The sequence below is a fragment of the Phocoena sinus genome, chromosome 2 (genome assembly GCF_008692025.1).
Source record: "Phocoena sinus isolate mPhoSin1 chromosome 2, mPhoSin1.pri, whole genome shotgun sequence".
Lineage (NCBI taxonomy): Eukaryota > Metazoa > Chordata > Mammalia > Artiodactyla > Phocoenidae > Phocoena > Phocoena sinus.
This window is the reverse complement of record NC_045764.1, coordinates 60,034,905-60,047,914: the sequence shown is the minus strand read 5'-3', so window position 1 is coordinate 60,047,914 and position 13,010 is coordinate 60,034,905. Positions and strand designations below refer to the sequence as shown.

The 13,010-nt window shown below is 41.2% G+C and overlaps 1 protein-coding gene across 12 annotated transcripts in view; it reads left to right on the top strand.

Annotated features, from left to right (window-relative positions):
* The window catches only part of PEAK1 (pseudopodium enriched atypical kinase 1), a 302,708-nt gene that overhangs the window by 252,555 nt on the left and 37,143 nt on the right, over nucleotides 1-13,010 (top strand). For all 12 annotated transcript variants that reach the window (XR_004348631.1, XM_032623947.1, XM_032623954.1 and 9 more), the window contains one exon: nucleotides 9,979-10,169. Coding sequence is in view for 11 of the 12 variants with exons in the window: in XM_032623947.1 (XP_032479838.1) it covers nucleotides 9,979-10,169 (191 nt within the window). In the remaining variant the exon portion in view is untranslated. The remainder of the gene's footprint in view (nucleotides 1-9,978; nucleotides 10,170-13,010) is intronic.

Genomic DNA, 13,010 nt, shown 5'->3' with positions numbered 1-13,010 from the left:
GTCAAATACCTGTATCTTATTATGTAATTCGTAATTTTCATTCACGTTACCTCAGTTGTCCCAGTATCTCTGACAGTGCATTCTTCCTATTATAGGAAATTGAGAAACAGAGGGGCTCATCGACAGTCCCAGGGCCACTCTGCAAGTAGGTGTCAGAGCCAGACTCTGACTTTAGAGATGTTTGGCCTGTTAGTAATTTTTGTTGCACTCTTTTGGTGATCATTGAGTCTGTAGGCATCTACCATGTCTTTTATAAAGGCAGCCTAAGTTCAAGGAGGCATGTCTGTGACCACTAAGGGCCACAGTGATGCATACTGATTCATTGACCTGTCGAGCACTCTTAAAGTTCTCAACATTGGCACAGTTGTTCACTCTCTTCGAAGCACTTTATGTGAAATTCCTAGTTAATATATACTCCTGTAAATGTCGCTACACCCATTTTATAGATGAATAATGGGAGACATGGACAGAGTAGCATCGGTGGCAGAGCTGGGATTAAATTTGAGTTTCTAATTTCTAGGCCTTTATTCAAACCTCTAGGCCACAGTTTCAGTCAGTGATTATTTAATATAACTGCAGTAGAATATTGATTAGAGTCATCAGGTGATATTTAAAGGTTTAACCCAGGACAAGCAGTTTATCCTCATATGGTACCTCTATAATGGTGATTTGTTAATAGCAGGGAGAAAGGCTTGCCTGAAAAGAGCAAAGTGATGATAGCAGTGCACACTGATCTGCTCCCCACACCAACTCCTAGTTATCATAGAGTGAAACAGCCTGAAGAATCAGCCGTTGGCCTTTCTGTGCTGCTGGCGCATGGAGCAGCTCCACTCTGCATCAGAGAAGATGTTCTGTTCCTCTGACTTCCTAGTTGGGGAGAGGAACCCCTCTTTGGATGCTCCACATTGGAACCTGTCCCTATTCCATTCTCCATCGTGATATAGGCAGAAATTTTGCTGGGAGGAATGTAGATACAGATCCTGGTGCTACTTTCTAGTGCCTTGCTGCCCAGATCCCAACTGATTTGATTTATTCAGCACCCATTTACTGAGTGCTTTCTGTGATCCTCAGTCCCTGCTGCCTTAGCTTGGGCTCCATAACAAAATACCACAGACATGTGGCTTAAACAGCAGAAATTTATTTTCTCACAGTCTGGAGGCCAAAAGTCCAAGATTAAGTTTCCAGCTGATTTGGTTTCTGGTGAGGGCTCTCTTTCTGACTCGATGGCCACTTTCTCATTATGTCCTCACTTTCCTCCATAATGTGTACAGAGAGAGAAACCACGCTCTCTGGTGCCTCTTCTTAAAAGGACACAAATCCTGTCTGACAGGGCCCCATCCTTATGACCTCATTTAATATTATTTCCTTAGAGGCCCCATCTCCAACTACAGCCACACTGGGGGTTAGAGTTTCCACATATGAATCTGGAGGGGACACAAACAGTCTATAACATCTGCCATGGGTGTTCAGAGAAGGAAGAGTCCCCATGGACGGTAAGACATCATGGGTAATGTGAGATTTGAATAGTCTTTAATGACTGGCTGAGTTTGGAATAGATGGAAAGAAGAAGGGAGACAACTCTAGGAAGGGAAAGTAGGTACAGCAGAAACGTAGAATATGGTGTGTCCAAGGGACAGGGAATTATGTAAATACATTGTCTGGAGCTGAAGGATTGTGTCTCAGAAAGTCTGGCATAAAGATAAAAACATATGTTGCAGCCTCATGATGAAGGGCTTTGAAGTCCTGCACGTAGTCTGGACCTGACCTCAACAGGTCACAAGGATCAATGGCTGATATAGAACAGAGGAACAGCAGAACAAAAGAGAGATTTTAAGAAGAGTCCCCTGGTAGGGTGGGTAGAAGGTACAGGTGCTGTGGTCTGTCTTGGAGCAGCTTTTTCAGTCATAGGGGCCTGCCTTTTGTGTTTACCTCTGTCCTCTGTTGATACAAAGAACTGGGATAGTACTGCATGTTGGAAGACTTATTGCTGGTGTCACAGATGCCATTTCCTATTTTCAGAGTGGTCTTCATCCAGCCAGGCCTTCTAATAAAAATCATAAATGTCATACTAGGCCATATCCTCATTTCCTAACATTTTGTAAGTTTGTATAATTGTATTCTAAGAATAAACCTCAGAAGGTAAGGATTGGTCCCAAAGCACTCCCTCCCTTTTTTAATAGCCCATTATGAATCTCTTATCTGTGACTACTTAAATTATTTTATTTCCCCTGTTCAGCCATATTGCTTCTGAGCAATGATGCTCCTTTACTTAAAAGTTTCTTCCTCACTTCTTATACTTTACTCCTTTTATACTTAATTTCCCTCTTCTCTCTGCAGAGAGAGAGGCAGTAAAAAATAGTTTCTCAAATTGTGGCCCTAGGAACAACTGCATCAGAATCACCTGGGGTGTTTATATAAATGCAGATTCCTGGATCATACCACAGAGCTGTAGAATCAACCCCTGGGGGTGAGGGCCGCAAATCTGCATCTTTAACAAGGTAACTCTTAGACATGTTAAAGTCTGATAACAATTGGCATAATATATTAGAACATAGGCTTTGAAGTCACTCAGACCTGGATTTGTATCCTGCTTTCACCACTTATTAGCTGTGTCATCTGGGACAAGTTTCTTGAGCTCTGCTCTCTTAGAGAGACAGAATAATGTATCTGTTTAGAACACAGACTAGAGCTGAAGTGCTGGATTTGAATCTCAGCTCCACCAGGTATTAGCTGTGTTACCTGAGGCAAATAACTTAACCGCTCTGGGCTTAATATTTCTTCATTTGTAAAACAGAGATAATAACCTTGTATGACTTAAAAGAATTAATGTTAAGTGTTAAACAGGAGGGGAGGGGAAGGGATTTTTATACCCCTAGGGTATATTTGGCAATGTCTGGAGACTATTTGGTTGTCACAACTGGGGAAGAGTAATTCCAACACCTATTGGATAGAAGGTAAGAGATGTTAGTGTGATTCTACTATGCACAGGAAAGCCCTCCACGACGATTATCTGGTCCAAAATGTCAGTAGTGCCACTGTTGAGAGACATGGCTTAGAACAGGGACATAATAAGCACTGTGTAAGTTTTGGCTACTATTATCATTTGCTATTACGGGAATAACAACCCTTACTCAGAGTATTATTGTTAGGAGATATATATTTAAGCACACAGTACCTAGCAGTCAGCAGATGTGGAGGTAGTGGTGGTGATTATTATTAGGAAGCCAAACATCTATAAACACAGTCTTTCTATACCAGAGCAGTTCCCATGTAAAGAAATCCTTTTGCAATGTAAACAATGACTTTGTTTAGAATTTTTCAAAAGAATCCATCTGTAATCATTAATACCCCACATTTCAATAATAGCTTTTTTCTTTTCAAAACACTTTTACTTCTTCATCTTCATAATCAAGCATTTATTCTTGAATCTTTACAATGCACCAGGCTTACCTAATGGTATCGGTGTGGTGGAAAGAACACGGGTGTTAGAGTTGCATAGTATCGAATTCAGATCCTGACTCTGTCACCTAAGTACACACATAACCTTAGACAATTCATTTCACTTTTTTCAGTCTTGGTTTCCCCATCTGTAAAGTGAGAATAACCGCCTTTACCTCTTGAGGTGTTTTTGTGAGTTAAGCAGAACGGTGTGCGGCTTGTGCAGCGTAGAGTAGGAACAGGTTCTGAGCAGTGTTTGTTCCTGTTCCCTCCCTATATCCATTCCTCCAGCGAGCGTGCCATGTTCTGGAGAGTTTAGTGTACATAATCAGCTCGCTCCCCTGACTCAAAGGGCAAACGGGCAGTTGAGGGAGATAAGAGGACACTGGGGAAAGGTGCAGTGACTCACTTCTCCAGAGCTTCTGGGCATGCGGGAAAAGTCCAGGACCCGAAAAGGACTGTTCCATATCGTCCTTAGGTTAGTCCTGTTAGAGAGGCCTGTGGATAGCTTCTTCTCATACCTTGCCTTTCCAGGAAATAAACATCAATATCTGACCCCATTCTTTAGAAGTGAGCTAAGGCCAAATGGTGACGCTGAGAATCTCCTTCCACACCTCTGTTATTGAGAAAAGCAGCCCTATTTTATTGCTCTTTTCCAAGATTAATTTATCTTTTCTGTTAATTTGTACAGATGCCATTCTGAATTTTTATTTCATAGAATTTTAAAACTGTAATTTTTCTTAGTATTATGAAGGTGACAGTGATTTACAGTGGCCTGTGTTTTTATCTACTTTGCTGTCTTACAGCCTAGTGCCTTAAAGACACTTGTAATTTGCTAAAGAAAAAATTTGTTAAAGAAAAAAAAAAAACACATTTGTTAAAGAAAAAAAAAATTGAAACTGTGCAGTATCTGGAAATTAGAGTCTATTCAAGACCTTGCACATGGCTGCCAGTCTTCCCCATCCCAAGACCTAGCCACTTCATTCACACCAGGAAGAGCTACCTTTGTCTGACCAGACTATGTTAGACGTATTAGCAAGAACTCATCAGATCTCAGTTAAAGGTTAATCTCAGTCCAGGATAAGAAGTTTGAAGTTTTCAGTTAGACGACAGAAGGCTTAGTGGAAAATTGGAGACACTAAGATAGTGATCAATGGACACAACACTTTTCTACCTGAGAATGCCAGTAATTGGAAAGTGTAACGAAATCAAGTAGATGACCTGGAAACTAAGATAGGATTAAGAAATGTCATATTGGTGGGAGGTCCTAGAGGTAGGGAGACAGAAGGAAATGGAGTTTTTCCCCCTTTCAGTAAATAAACAGTGGGGATTCGATAACTTTGATCCTTCCTCCTCGTGTTGATTCACATCCCGTTTCTGCAAAGGTCCATCATCCCCAGCAACTCCAGAAATAAGCAGCTTTGGAAACCAGTAATAAAACCATGAAATGCTGTTTCTGATTGCTTTGATCTTATCTTTAGGGGTAAAAGGAGGTTTTAAAAATCACGCATTTGCTTATTGGCTGACCTGGACAACTAAAGACAGATGCAGCTGCTGAAGAGAGCTGGCAAATGAGAATTTAGGATACCATTTGCCCCGAGAGGCAGATGGTCTCTACAGAAGCCTGATTTCATTTACTGTCCCTTCTGAAGCTGAATGAAGGTGGTTGAATTTGAAGAAAAAGTTGAACTGAAATCATGGAAATACTTGGATACATAAAGGCCTTTAATCCTTTCTAATGTGGCATTTGATTTGCCTTTTTAAAAAGTATATTCAGACCATTAACAGAATTTCTACCAAAATCTGTCTTGAATGAATTTGCCGGGGGGGGGGGGGGGGGGGGGCTGGGGGGTGGGGAAGGATTATTTCATTTGATGGTGTAATGATTAATCCTACTACCTGGGTAAGCCAAGTGAGCTTCCCACAGGAGATTGCTTCTGCGGCTTTGAATTATGTATGACTATTGCAGACTGTTGAGATATAAACTTACCAAGGGATTCATTTGTATTACAGACAGATCTGTAACAATGTTACCATTTCCTTTGAATACCTTAAGTTCATCCTCCATGTTCAGAAAATGAGATGTGTCTTTGTGGAGATAGTGACGTGATTTTTTGTGTGTCAGGTCAGACATTACCAAATCTCAATTAAAAACTGGTCATTAATGAAACGTTGGTCAAAGAGTTTGAGGTAAAAAGAAATGTGTGCTATCTCCCATTCTGAAAGTAGAACAAATGCTGAGGGTCAGGAAAAGAGAGACAAAGTCAGGGTTTGACCCAGCCTGATGATCAAGGACCTAGATGTCAATGCCATAGTTACTACAGATATCCTACCATTGCATACAGAACTAGGGATTGTTTCAACATGAATTTGAATAGCAGGAATAGAAAAGCCATAACTTCCTCTCTGTGGGCCATTTATCAGTTAACAGTTCTGTTTTATAATAATGAATATCAACTTGTACTTATCCTGAAAAAATCATTACCGTCATCATTATTTGCTACTTCAAGACATGTGCTAAGATATATTGTATTAGAAATCCTAGTAGATTTCTTGTAATTTCATTTTAAAGAATGTTTTTTTTTTAACCATCTATCTCATGGGCGAAATGGGGGACTTTTCATTTTCTCCATTATCTCCCTCCTGATGTTGTCATCTAGTTTGTACAGAAGATCAAAGTAATAGGGAAACAGAATCTGGGTTCTCTGATTCCTGTTTTGGTGTTTTCTCCATTACATCAAACATTTCCCAATGAAAGGTCAGTGGTGAACCACTTTGTTAGGAGATAAAGCCTGTATTTGGAAAGTGTCATATTACTATTTGGGAGGGTTTTCTGATTTTATATCTAAATATGAAACATTAAAAAAGTCAATGGTCAAAAATTATATTCCCTTATAAAATTAATATGCCTAAGATAAATTAATTATAGGATTTTACTTCCTTTTTTCTTCCTGGACAATTTGTTTATTCGTAGTGACTGAATCCCCTTCTCTGATGCTGTTCTTGATTCTTTTTCATTTTTTAGTCACAGCATGTTACCACATCTAAGCTTGAACTCTCAAAACCTCTTCCTTTCCCCTTTCCTCTCTCTTTTACCATTTTAATCATACAAAGAGCTTTTCTTCCCTCAAGCATCGACATGACATATCATTGATGCATTTTTTAAAGTTCTTCCTTTTAGACACTGCTGTCACTGTAAATGCAGGTTAAACGTCTTAGTATCCATTTGCAAATCCATGTGATTTAACTTTCATCAGCTCTTTTGCATAGTTCTTCATAGATGACAATTGTTTTAACTGGTGATTTAATATACCAGTGCACTTATTTAAAATGTGCTTGCGAAAACTGACCTTTGTAGAGAATATGGGTTGTGCTGCCCTGGTCCTCAAAGAGTTAATAAAACTAGCTTTCACTTTGCTTAGTTTCCCAAAGGTAATTTGGCTCATTTCCCAGACCAAACCCCTCAGGTAAAGGTCAAGGTGCAGTGGGTTATATTAAGGTGCAGGATTCGAGCCTCTTATATCTTGCCCCACTTGTAGTCCTCCAGAGCTCAGTGGGAGCTGTGGTTCATCAGAGCTCCAGAACATGATTAACAGACTGAAGAAGGCCCTGTAGAATTTCCTTTAATGGGGAATTGTATGAGTGCGTACAGTGGGTGAGTCTTTGATATTTCTTGCTTTTTTAGCATCCATATTTTGTTTTGAGAACCCCTTAAGAGTACAGAGCTATGTTTCATGTATGTGGGAACAGGCCCAGGGAATTCCTCACTGGTTAATAGCAGCAACTCTTTCTTGTAGTTTTTACAATAGGCTTAATATAAATAGCCCGTTCCCTGGGAGGAAAAACAGACAAGCAAGGGTGGAGTCATGGTTCTGAACCCGCCTTCACCAATCATTTTTGACAAATGGAAAAGAGAGCTTCCTTTTAGTGATAACGATGAGATTGGGGGAAGTAAGAGAAAAGGCAAGAGCAAGCTGCAGAGATTAGGAGCCTTAAAAACACCTTTTTAGAAACCTCTCAAGTTGACATCGAGAATAAGAAGAGAGCGTCTGAGGTTTAATGTTTTTCCTGTCAAAGGGGGATGATGTTTTTTAATCACTATATTTATTGCTTTGAAATTTAAAATGGCTTTAAATTAACTTTTGCCCAGCAAAGATCATTTTCCCTCTCCTGAAGCATGTTGATAACTTCTCAGTGACACTAAGTGGCGTCCTAAGAGGGTCTCAGAAGTTGTCACTTTGCTTTCTTCGCTAACGCGTGGAAGTAGAGCCCCTTGTTACCTTGATTTATGATGTTCCATATTATGAGAAACTAGCTTTGTTTTGGGTTGATAACCTAAGGCAGCCCATTAAGAAGAGTCAGCATGCTTTAGCATGTGAGGCCTCCTTTACATAAACCCCCTGCTGACTGCTAGTGAACTGATCCCTTCCCACCTCACCCCTATCCCCAAGAGCCAGATTCCATAATGGTACCTCCTACGCATTGCTTACTCTCAGTACAGAGAGACCTCTGGCTCTGCCAGCTTTGAAAGAATATTTTTGAAGTTGTGTATCCAGCAGACTTCAAGGCTTATTTTTCTGTTCTGGCACATGCATAATTTCCATAATGAAAAATTGATAAGGAAGTACTCCTCCTTCAGATCTACTCCCTCAAATCCACAGGTGATATATGTTCTGATGACACATGATCAAACAAAGTACCTCTTTTAAAGAAACTTGTAAATGTCACCATGACTCACTGCCATTTGAAAATCCAGAAATAACATGTCACAGTATATAAGATGTTCCCTTTCATTCTTTCTCTTTGCCCATTAAAACAAAACAAAACAAAAAAAAACAGGAAGAAGAGCTAGCTGGTGAGTGTGTGACAGTCTAGGAATACTTTTAGTAGACCCAGAAACCATTAAAGGTGCCTGATTTTGAATTTGTTTCATTGAACCAGCCCAATGAGATTTTCTAACTAGGCCGGTTTTCTCCACCAACATTTAATAATCATTACACCCCCTTGTACTCTATAGCAACAGAATTGGAAGTTCAGGCAGAGTGGGATGTGGGGAAGACTGGAAGAGATAGCTATAAGCAATGAGCAGGCAGCAGTGAAACAAGATCGGGAAACACAAAGCACTATGGATGACCATCCTTCTGGTATGTGGCCAATGGGATGCTTCAGATTCATTTTAATAGATGAGATTAAACTGGAGGTCAGAACTTTCTTTTCCATTTGCCTTGCCTGCTGCATTGCATACAGGCAAAAGGTTGATGCTTCACTGTGCTCCTAGCAACAAGGCTTCCAGGCCTCAGTTTACCTAAAATAATTGCTTTACTTCCTTTTTCAAATCTCAACTTTACTCCTGATCCTTTACTAAATAGTTTCATAAATACTTTAGTGTGTAGTAAATATTTATACTAAATAAAGTAAATACTGTAAAGTATTTCATATTTATTATAGTTACTGTAGCACAGTTCACCCTTTTTATTGCAAGTTCCACATCTGCAGATTCAACCAACCATGGATTAAAAATATTAGGGGAAAAGAAATTCCAGAAAGTTCCAAAAAGCAAAAATTGAATTCGCAGTGCACTGGCAAACTGCTTACTAGCATTTACATTGTATGGGTATTATAAAGTAATCTAGAGAGTGATTTAAAGTATATGGGAGGGGCTTCCCTGGTGGCGCAGTGGTTGAGAGTCTGCCTGCCAACGCAGGGGACACGGGTCGAGCCCTGGTCCGGGAAGATCCCACATGCCGCGGAGCAACTAAGCCTGTGTGCCACAACTACTGAGACTGTGCTCTAAAGCCTGCAAGCCACAACTACTGGAGCCCACGAACCTAGAGCCCGTGCTCCGCACAAGAGAAGCCACCATGTGACAAGCCTGCACACCACAAAGAAGAGTAGCCCCTGCTCGTTGCAATTAGACAAAGCCCGCACACAGCAACGAAGCCCCAACGCAGCCAAAATAAAAATTAAATGAATAAATTAAAAAAAAAAAATAAAGTATATTGGGAGGATTGTGTGTAGGTTATATGCAAATGCCATTTTTATATAAGGGACTTGAGCATTCTGTGGATTTTGATATCCTGTGGGTGGTCCTAGAACCGGCCCCCTTCAGATACCAAGGGATGACTGTACTATAGTATGGTAAATATAGTACATATGCTAAATACTTTCTTAAATACTGTAGTGTATTACTCTTTACAAGTTAAGCATTCAGTTCCCTCTACCCCTACTACCTAAAAAAACGTTCCCACTCCTTACCTGTTATTCTCAAACTTCCTCTGAGCCTACTATAGCTCCTCTACCAAACTGATTCTCAATATGTATGAATCAAGTATGTATCAAGTATCCAATATATATATGATAGAAGTATCTGCCTGCATGAAAGACTGCCTTATATTCAGGACAGGTATGTTGGGGTTTATGACCCATTGCTGTGACTATAGGGCCGTTATTTACATTTATGGCCAATATGTGCCTTCCATAAATCTAAATTTTAGCAAAAACCTTTGAATGCCAGTGTGATGGTGGTCTGATTTGTTTCAGTCACGTGACCCATGAAGTGACAGAGGATTTTTCTCCTCGGAATCCAAGCACCTGTTGTGAAGCAAGATGGTGGGGCTGTACTTCAGTCACATCGGCATTGCCGCTGCCTGAACTGGAAAAGGAAGAGGAAAAGGGAGACATTTCAGGTCCTATGGACCCGAATCCCTGTAGTGCAACATACAGCAACTTAGGTAAGTGCAAATGTCACGTAAAGAGTATTTAAAGTTTGTCTTTTTATGTACCAGCCTAATGCTTATTTCCCTGGAAAGATGGTTTTTATTGTTCCATGGGGCAAAAGTTGGAAATTGGAGTTACAAATTTTAACTCACATCAGAAAAAGTCCTGTATTTAATTTTTACTAGGCATATATTAAACACCTGTTACCATGAGTCCTGTGCCATGTGCTAGGATTTCTGACATAGTCCCTGCCTTGAGAGACTCACCTGGAGGGAAAGAGATGAGCTAGTTAATGATTTCAGGTATAATATAAATGAGTGCAGTGATAGAGAATACACACGGAATTTTTTTGTTTTGCTTTTTTGGCCATGCCATGCAGCTAGCGGGATCCTAGTTCCCCGACCAGGGATTGAACCTGGGCCCGCAGCAGTGAAAGCTCAGAGTCCCAACCAATGGACTGCCAGGGGAATTCCCCACACAGAATATTTTTATATTACACAGGGAAGGGTGTCAAAAGATGCCTTCCAGGGGACTTCCCTGGCAGTCCAGTGGTTAAGACTCTGCGCTGCCACTGCACGGGGTGTGGGTTCGATCCCTGGTCAGGGACTAAGATCCCGCATGCCGCACGATGCAGCCACACACACACACAAATAATTAATAAAATTAAAATTTTTTTAAAAGGAAGAAAGATGCCTTCCTGGAGATAATTTCTGAACTTATTTAGCTGGTTGACAGAGGGGAAAGAAGAGTAACAACATGAGCAAAGGAAGAGGCAACACATGAGCAAAAAGTATGGAGATGCGAAACGGCTTGGTACGTGTGGATAACACAACCATTTAGTGTTGCTGAGGTGTGCCCTGGAGAGTTAGACAAGATCATGCATTTCAGGCTAAAACCTTGGATTTTTTTTTGCTGTTTGTGGTAGTGACCACTAAAGGGTAAAGGGTTTTAAGCAGAGGAATGATATGATTAGATTTGTGTTTTAGGGACTTCCCTGGAAGTCCAGTGGTTAAGACTTCGCCTTCCAGGACCTCCCTGGTGGCACAGTGGTTAAGAATCCACCTGCCAATGCAGGGGACATGGGTTCAAGGCCTGTTCCAGGAAGATCCCACATGCCTCAGAACAATTAAGCCGGTGCGCCACAACTACTGAGCCTGCGCTTCTAGAGCCCACGAGCCACAACTACCGACGTCTAGAGCCCGTGCTCCTCAACAAGAGAAGCCACCTCAATGAGAAGCCCAGGCACCACAACTAAGAGTAGCCCCTGCTCACTGCAACTAGAGAAAGCCCGCGAGCAGCAACCAAGACCCAACGCAGCCAAAAATAAATAAATAAATTTATTAAAAAAAAAAAACGACTTCACCTTCCAATGCAGGGGGTGTAGGTTTGATCCCGGTCAGGGAGCTAAGATCCCACATGCCTTGCAACCAAAAAACCAAAACATAAACAGAAGCAATATCGTAATAAATTCGATATGGTCCACATCAAAAAAAAGAAAATCTAAAAAAAGATTTGTGTTTTAGAATGTCCACTGCAGGCTGCCATGTGAGGATGAATTAGAGCAAATTATTTGGTAGCAGGAAATCTGGTAGTTGGATACTATTGCAGAACACATAAAGGGATGAGAAAGAAAGGCCTCAACTAAGATAGTGGGGAGGGGGAACAGTGAACAGATTAAGAGAGATTTGACAGGTAAAATAACCCTCAGTGGTTAATTGGATATGAATGATGTAAGAATCTACAATAATAGGGAGGGTGGGGGGGGGAGGGAGACGCAAGAGGGAAGAGATATGGGAACATATGTATATGTATAACTGATTTACTTTGTTATAAAGCAGAAACTAACACACCACTGTAAAGCAATTATACTCCAATAAAGATGTTTAAAAAAAAAAAAAGAATCTATAATATATCCCAGATTTCTGGCTTGGGGCTAGCAGATTTGAGGAGGGAAGATCCCAGTTATTGGAGGTGTTCAGGCAGAGCCTGAGGAATCATCTCTCACAGATGCTGTGAAGGCGAATCCTGCACTACACAGAGGGTTGAACTAAATTATCTCTAATGTACTTATCAATGCAAAGATTATTCAGTTTTGAAATCGTCTTCAGTCTTCTTCCTTGACTGCCCAGTGACTTCTGATCTGTCTCTCCCTTGAGGGTCACCGAGTTTCCTTCTGAAAAGCAAAGCTTGGGGCTGGACAAGGATTTCTTAGTGCTCTTCTCCCATGAAGTCGAGAGAGAGATGAGTAGCATGAGCTGCACTGCCACATGCGTAGCACTAGTAAGATTCTTATGGACCACTGACCAATTCTCACATCTGTCTGGAAACCAGTGAATATAATATCAAAGCGTTCTTCTACCTAGTGTCTCACCTCCTTTCTTTGTCTTTTTCCTCTGTCAGGTTATTGTAAGGATAAATCATTCTACGATCAGCTAGTGTACTTGGAAATAAGGACATCCTTAAGAGGACCAAAAGGTTAGGTAAAACTATTGGAGAAATGCTCTACTATGTCCTTTTTTTTTTTTTTTTGCGGTACGCGGGCCCCTCACTGCTGCGGCCCCTCCCACCGCGGAGCATAGGCTCCGGACGCACAGGCTCAGGGGCCACGGCTCACGGGCCCAGCCGCTCCGCGGCACGCGGGATCCTCTCGGACAGGGGCACGAACCCGCGTCCCCTGCATCGGCAGGCAGACCTCCAACCACTGCGCCACTAGGGAAGCCCTCTACTATGTCCTTTTGGGAAACTCAATCATAACAACCCACATGCAGTTGAAAATACATTCCATAAGGAGAAGACTTCCATTCTAAGTTCCTGAAGCCTTCTGTGATTTGTGGGTAGAGGAGAGTAAACCCTTG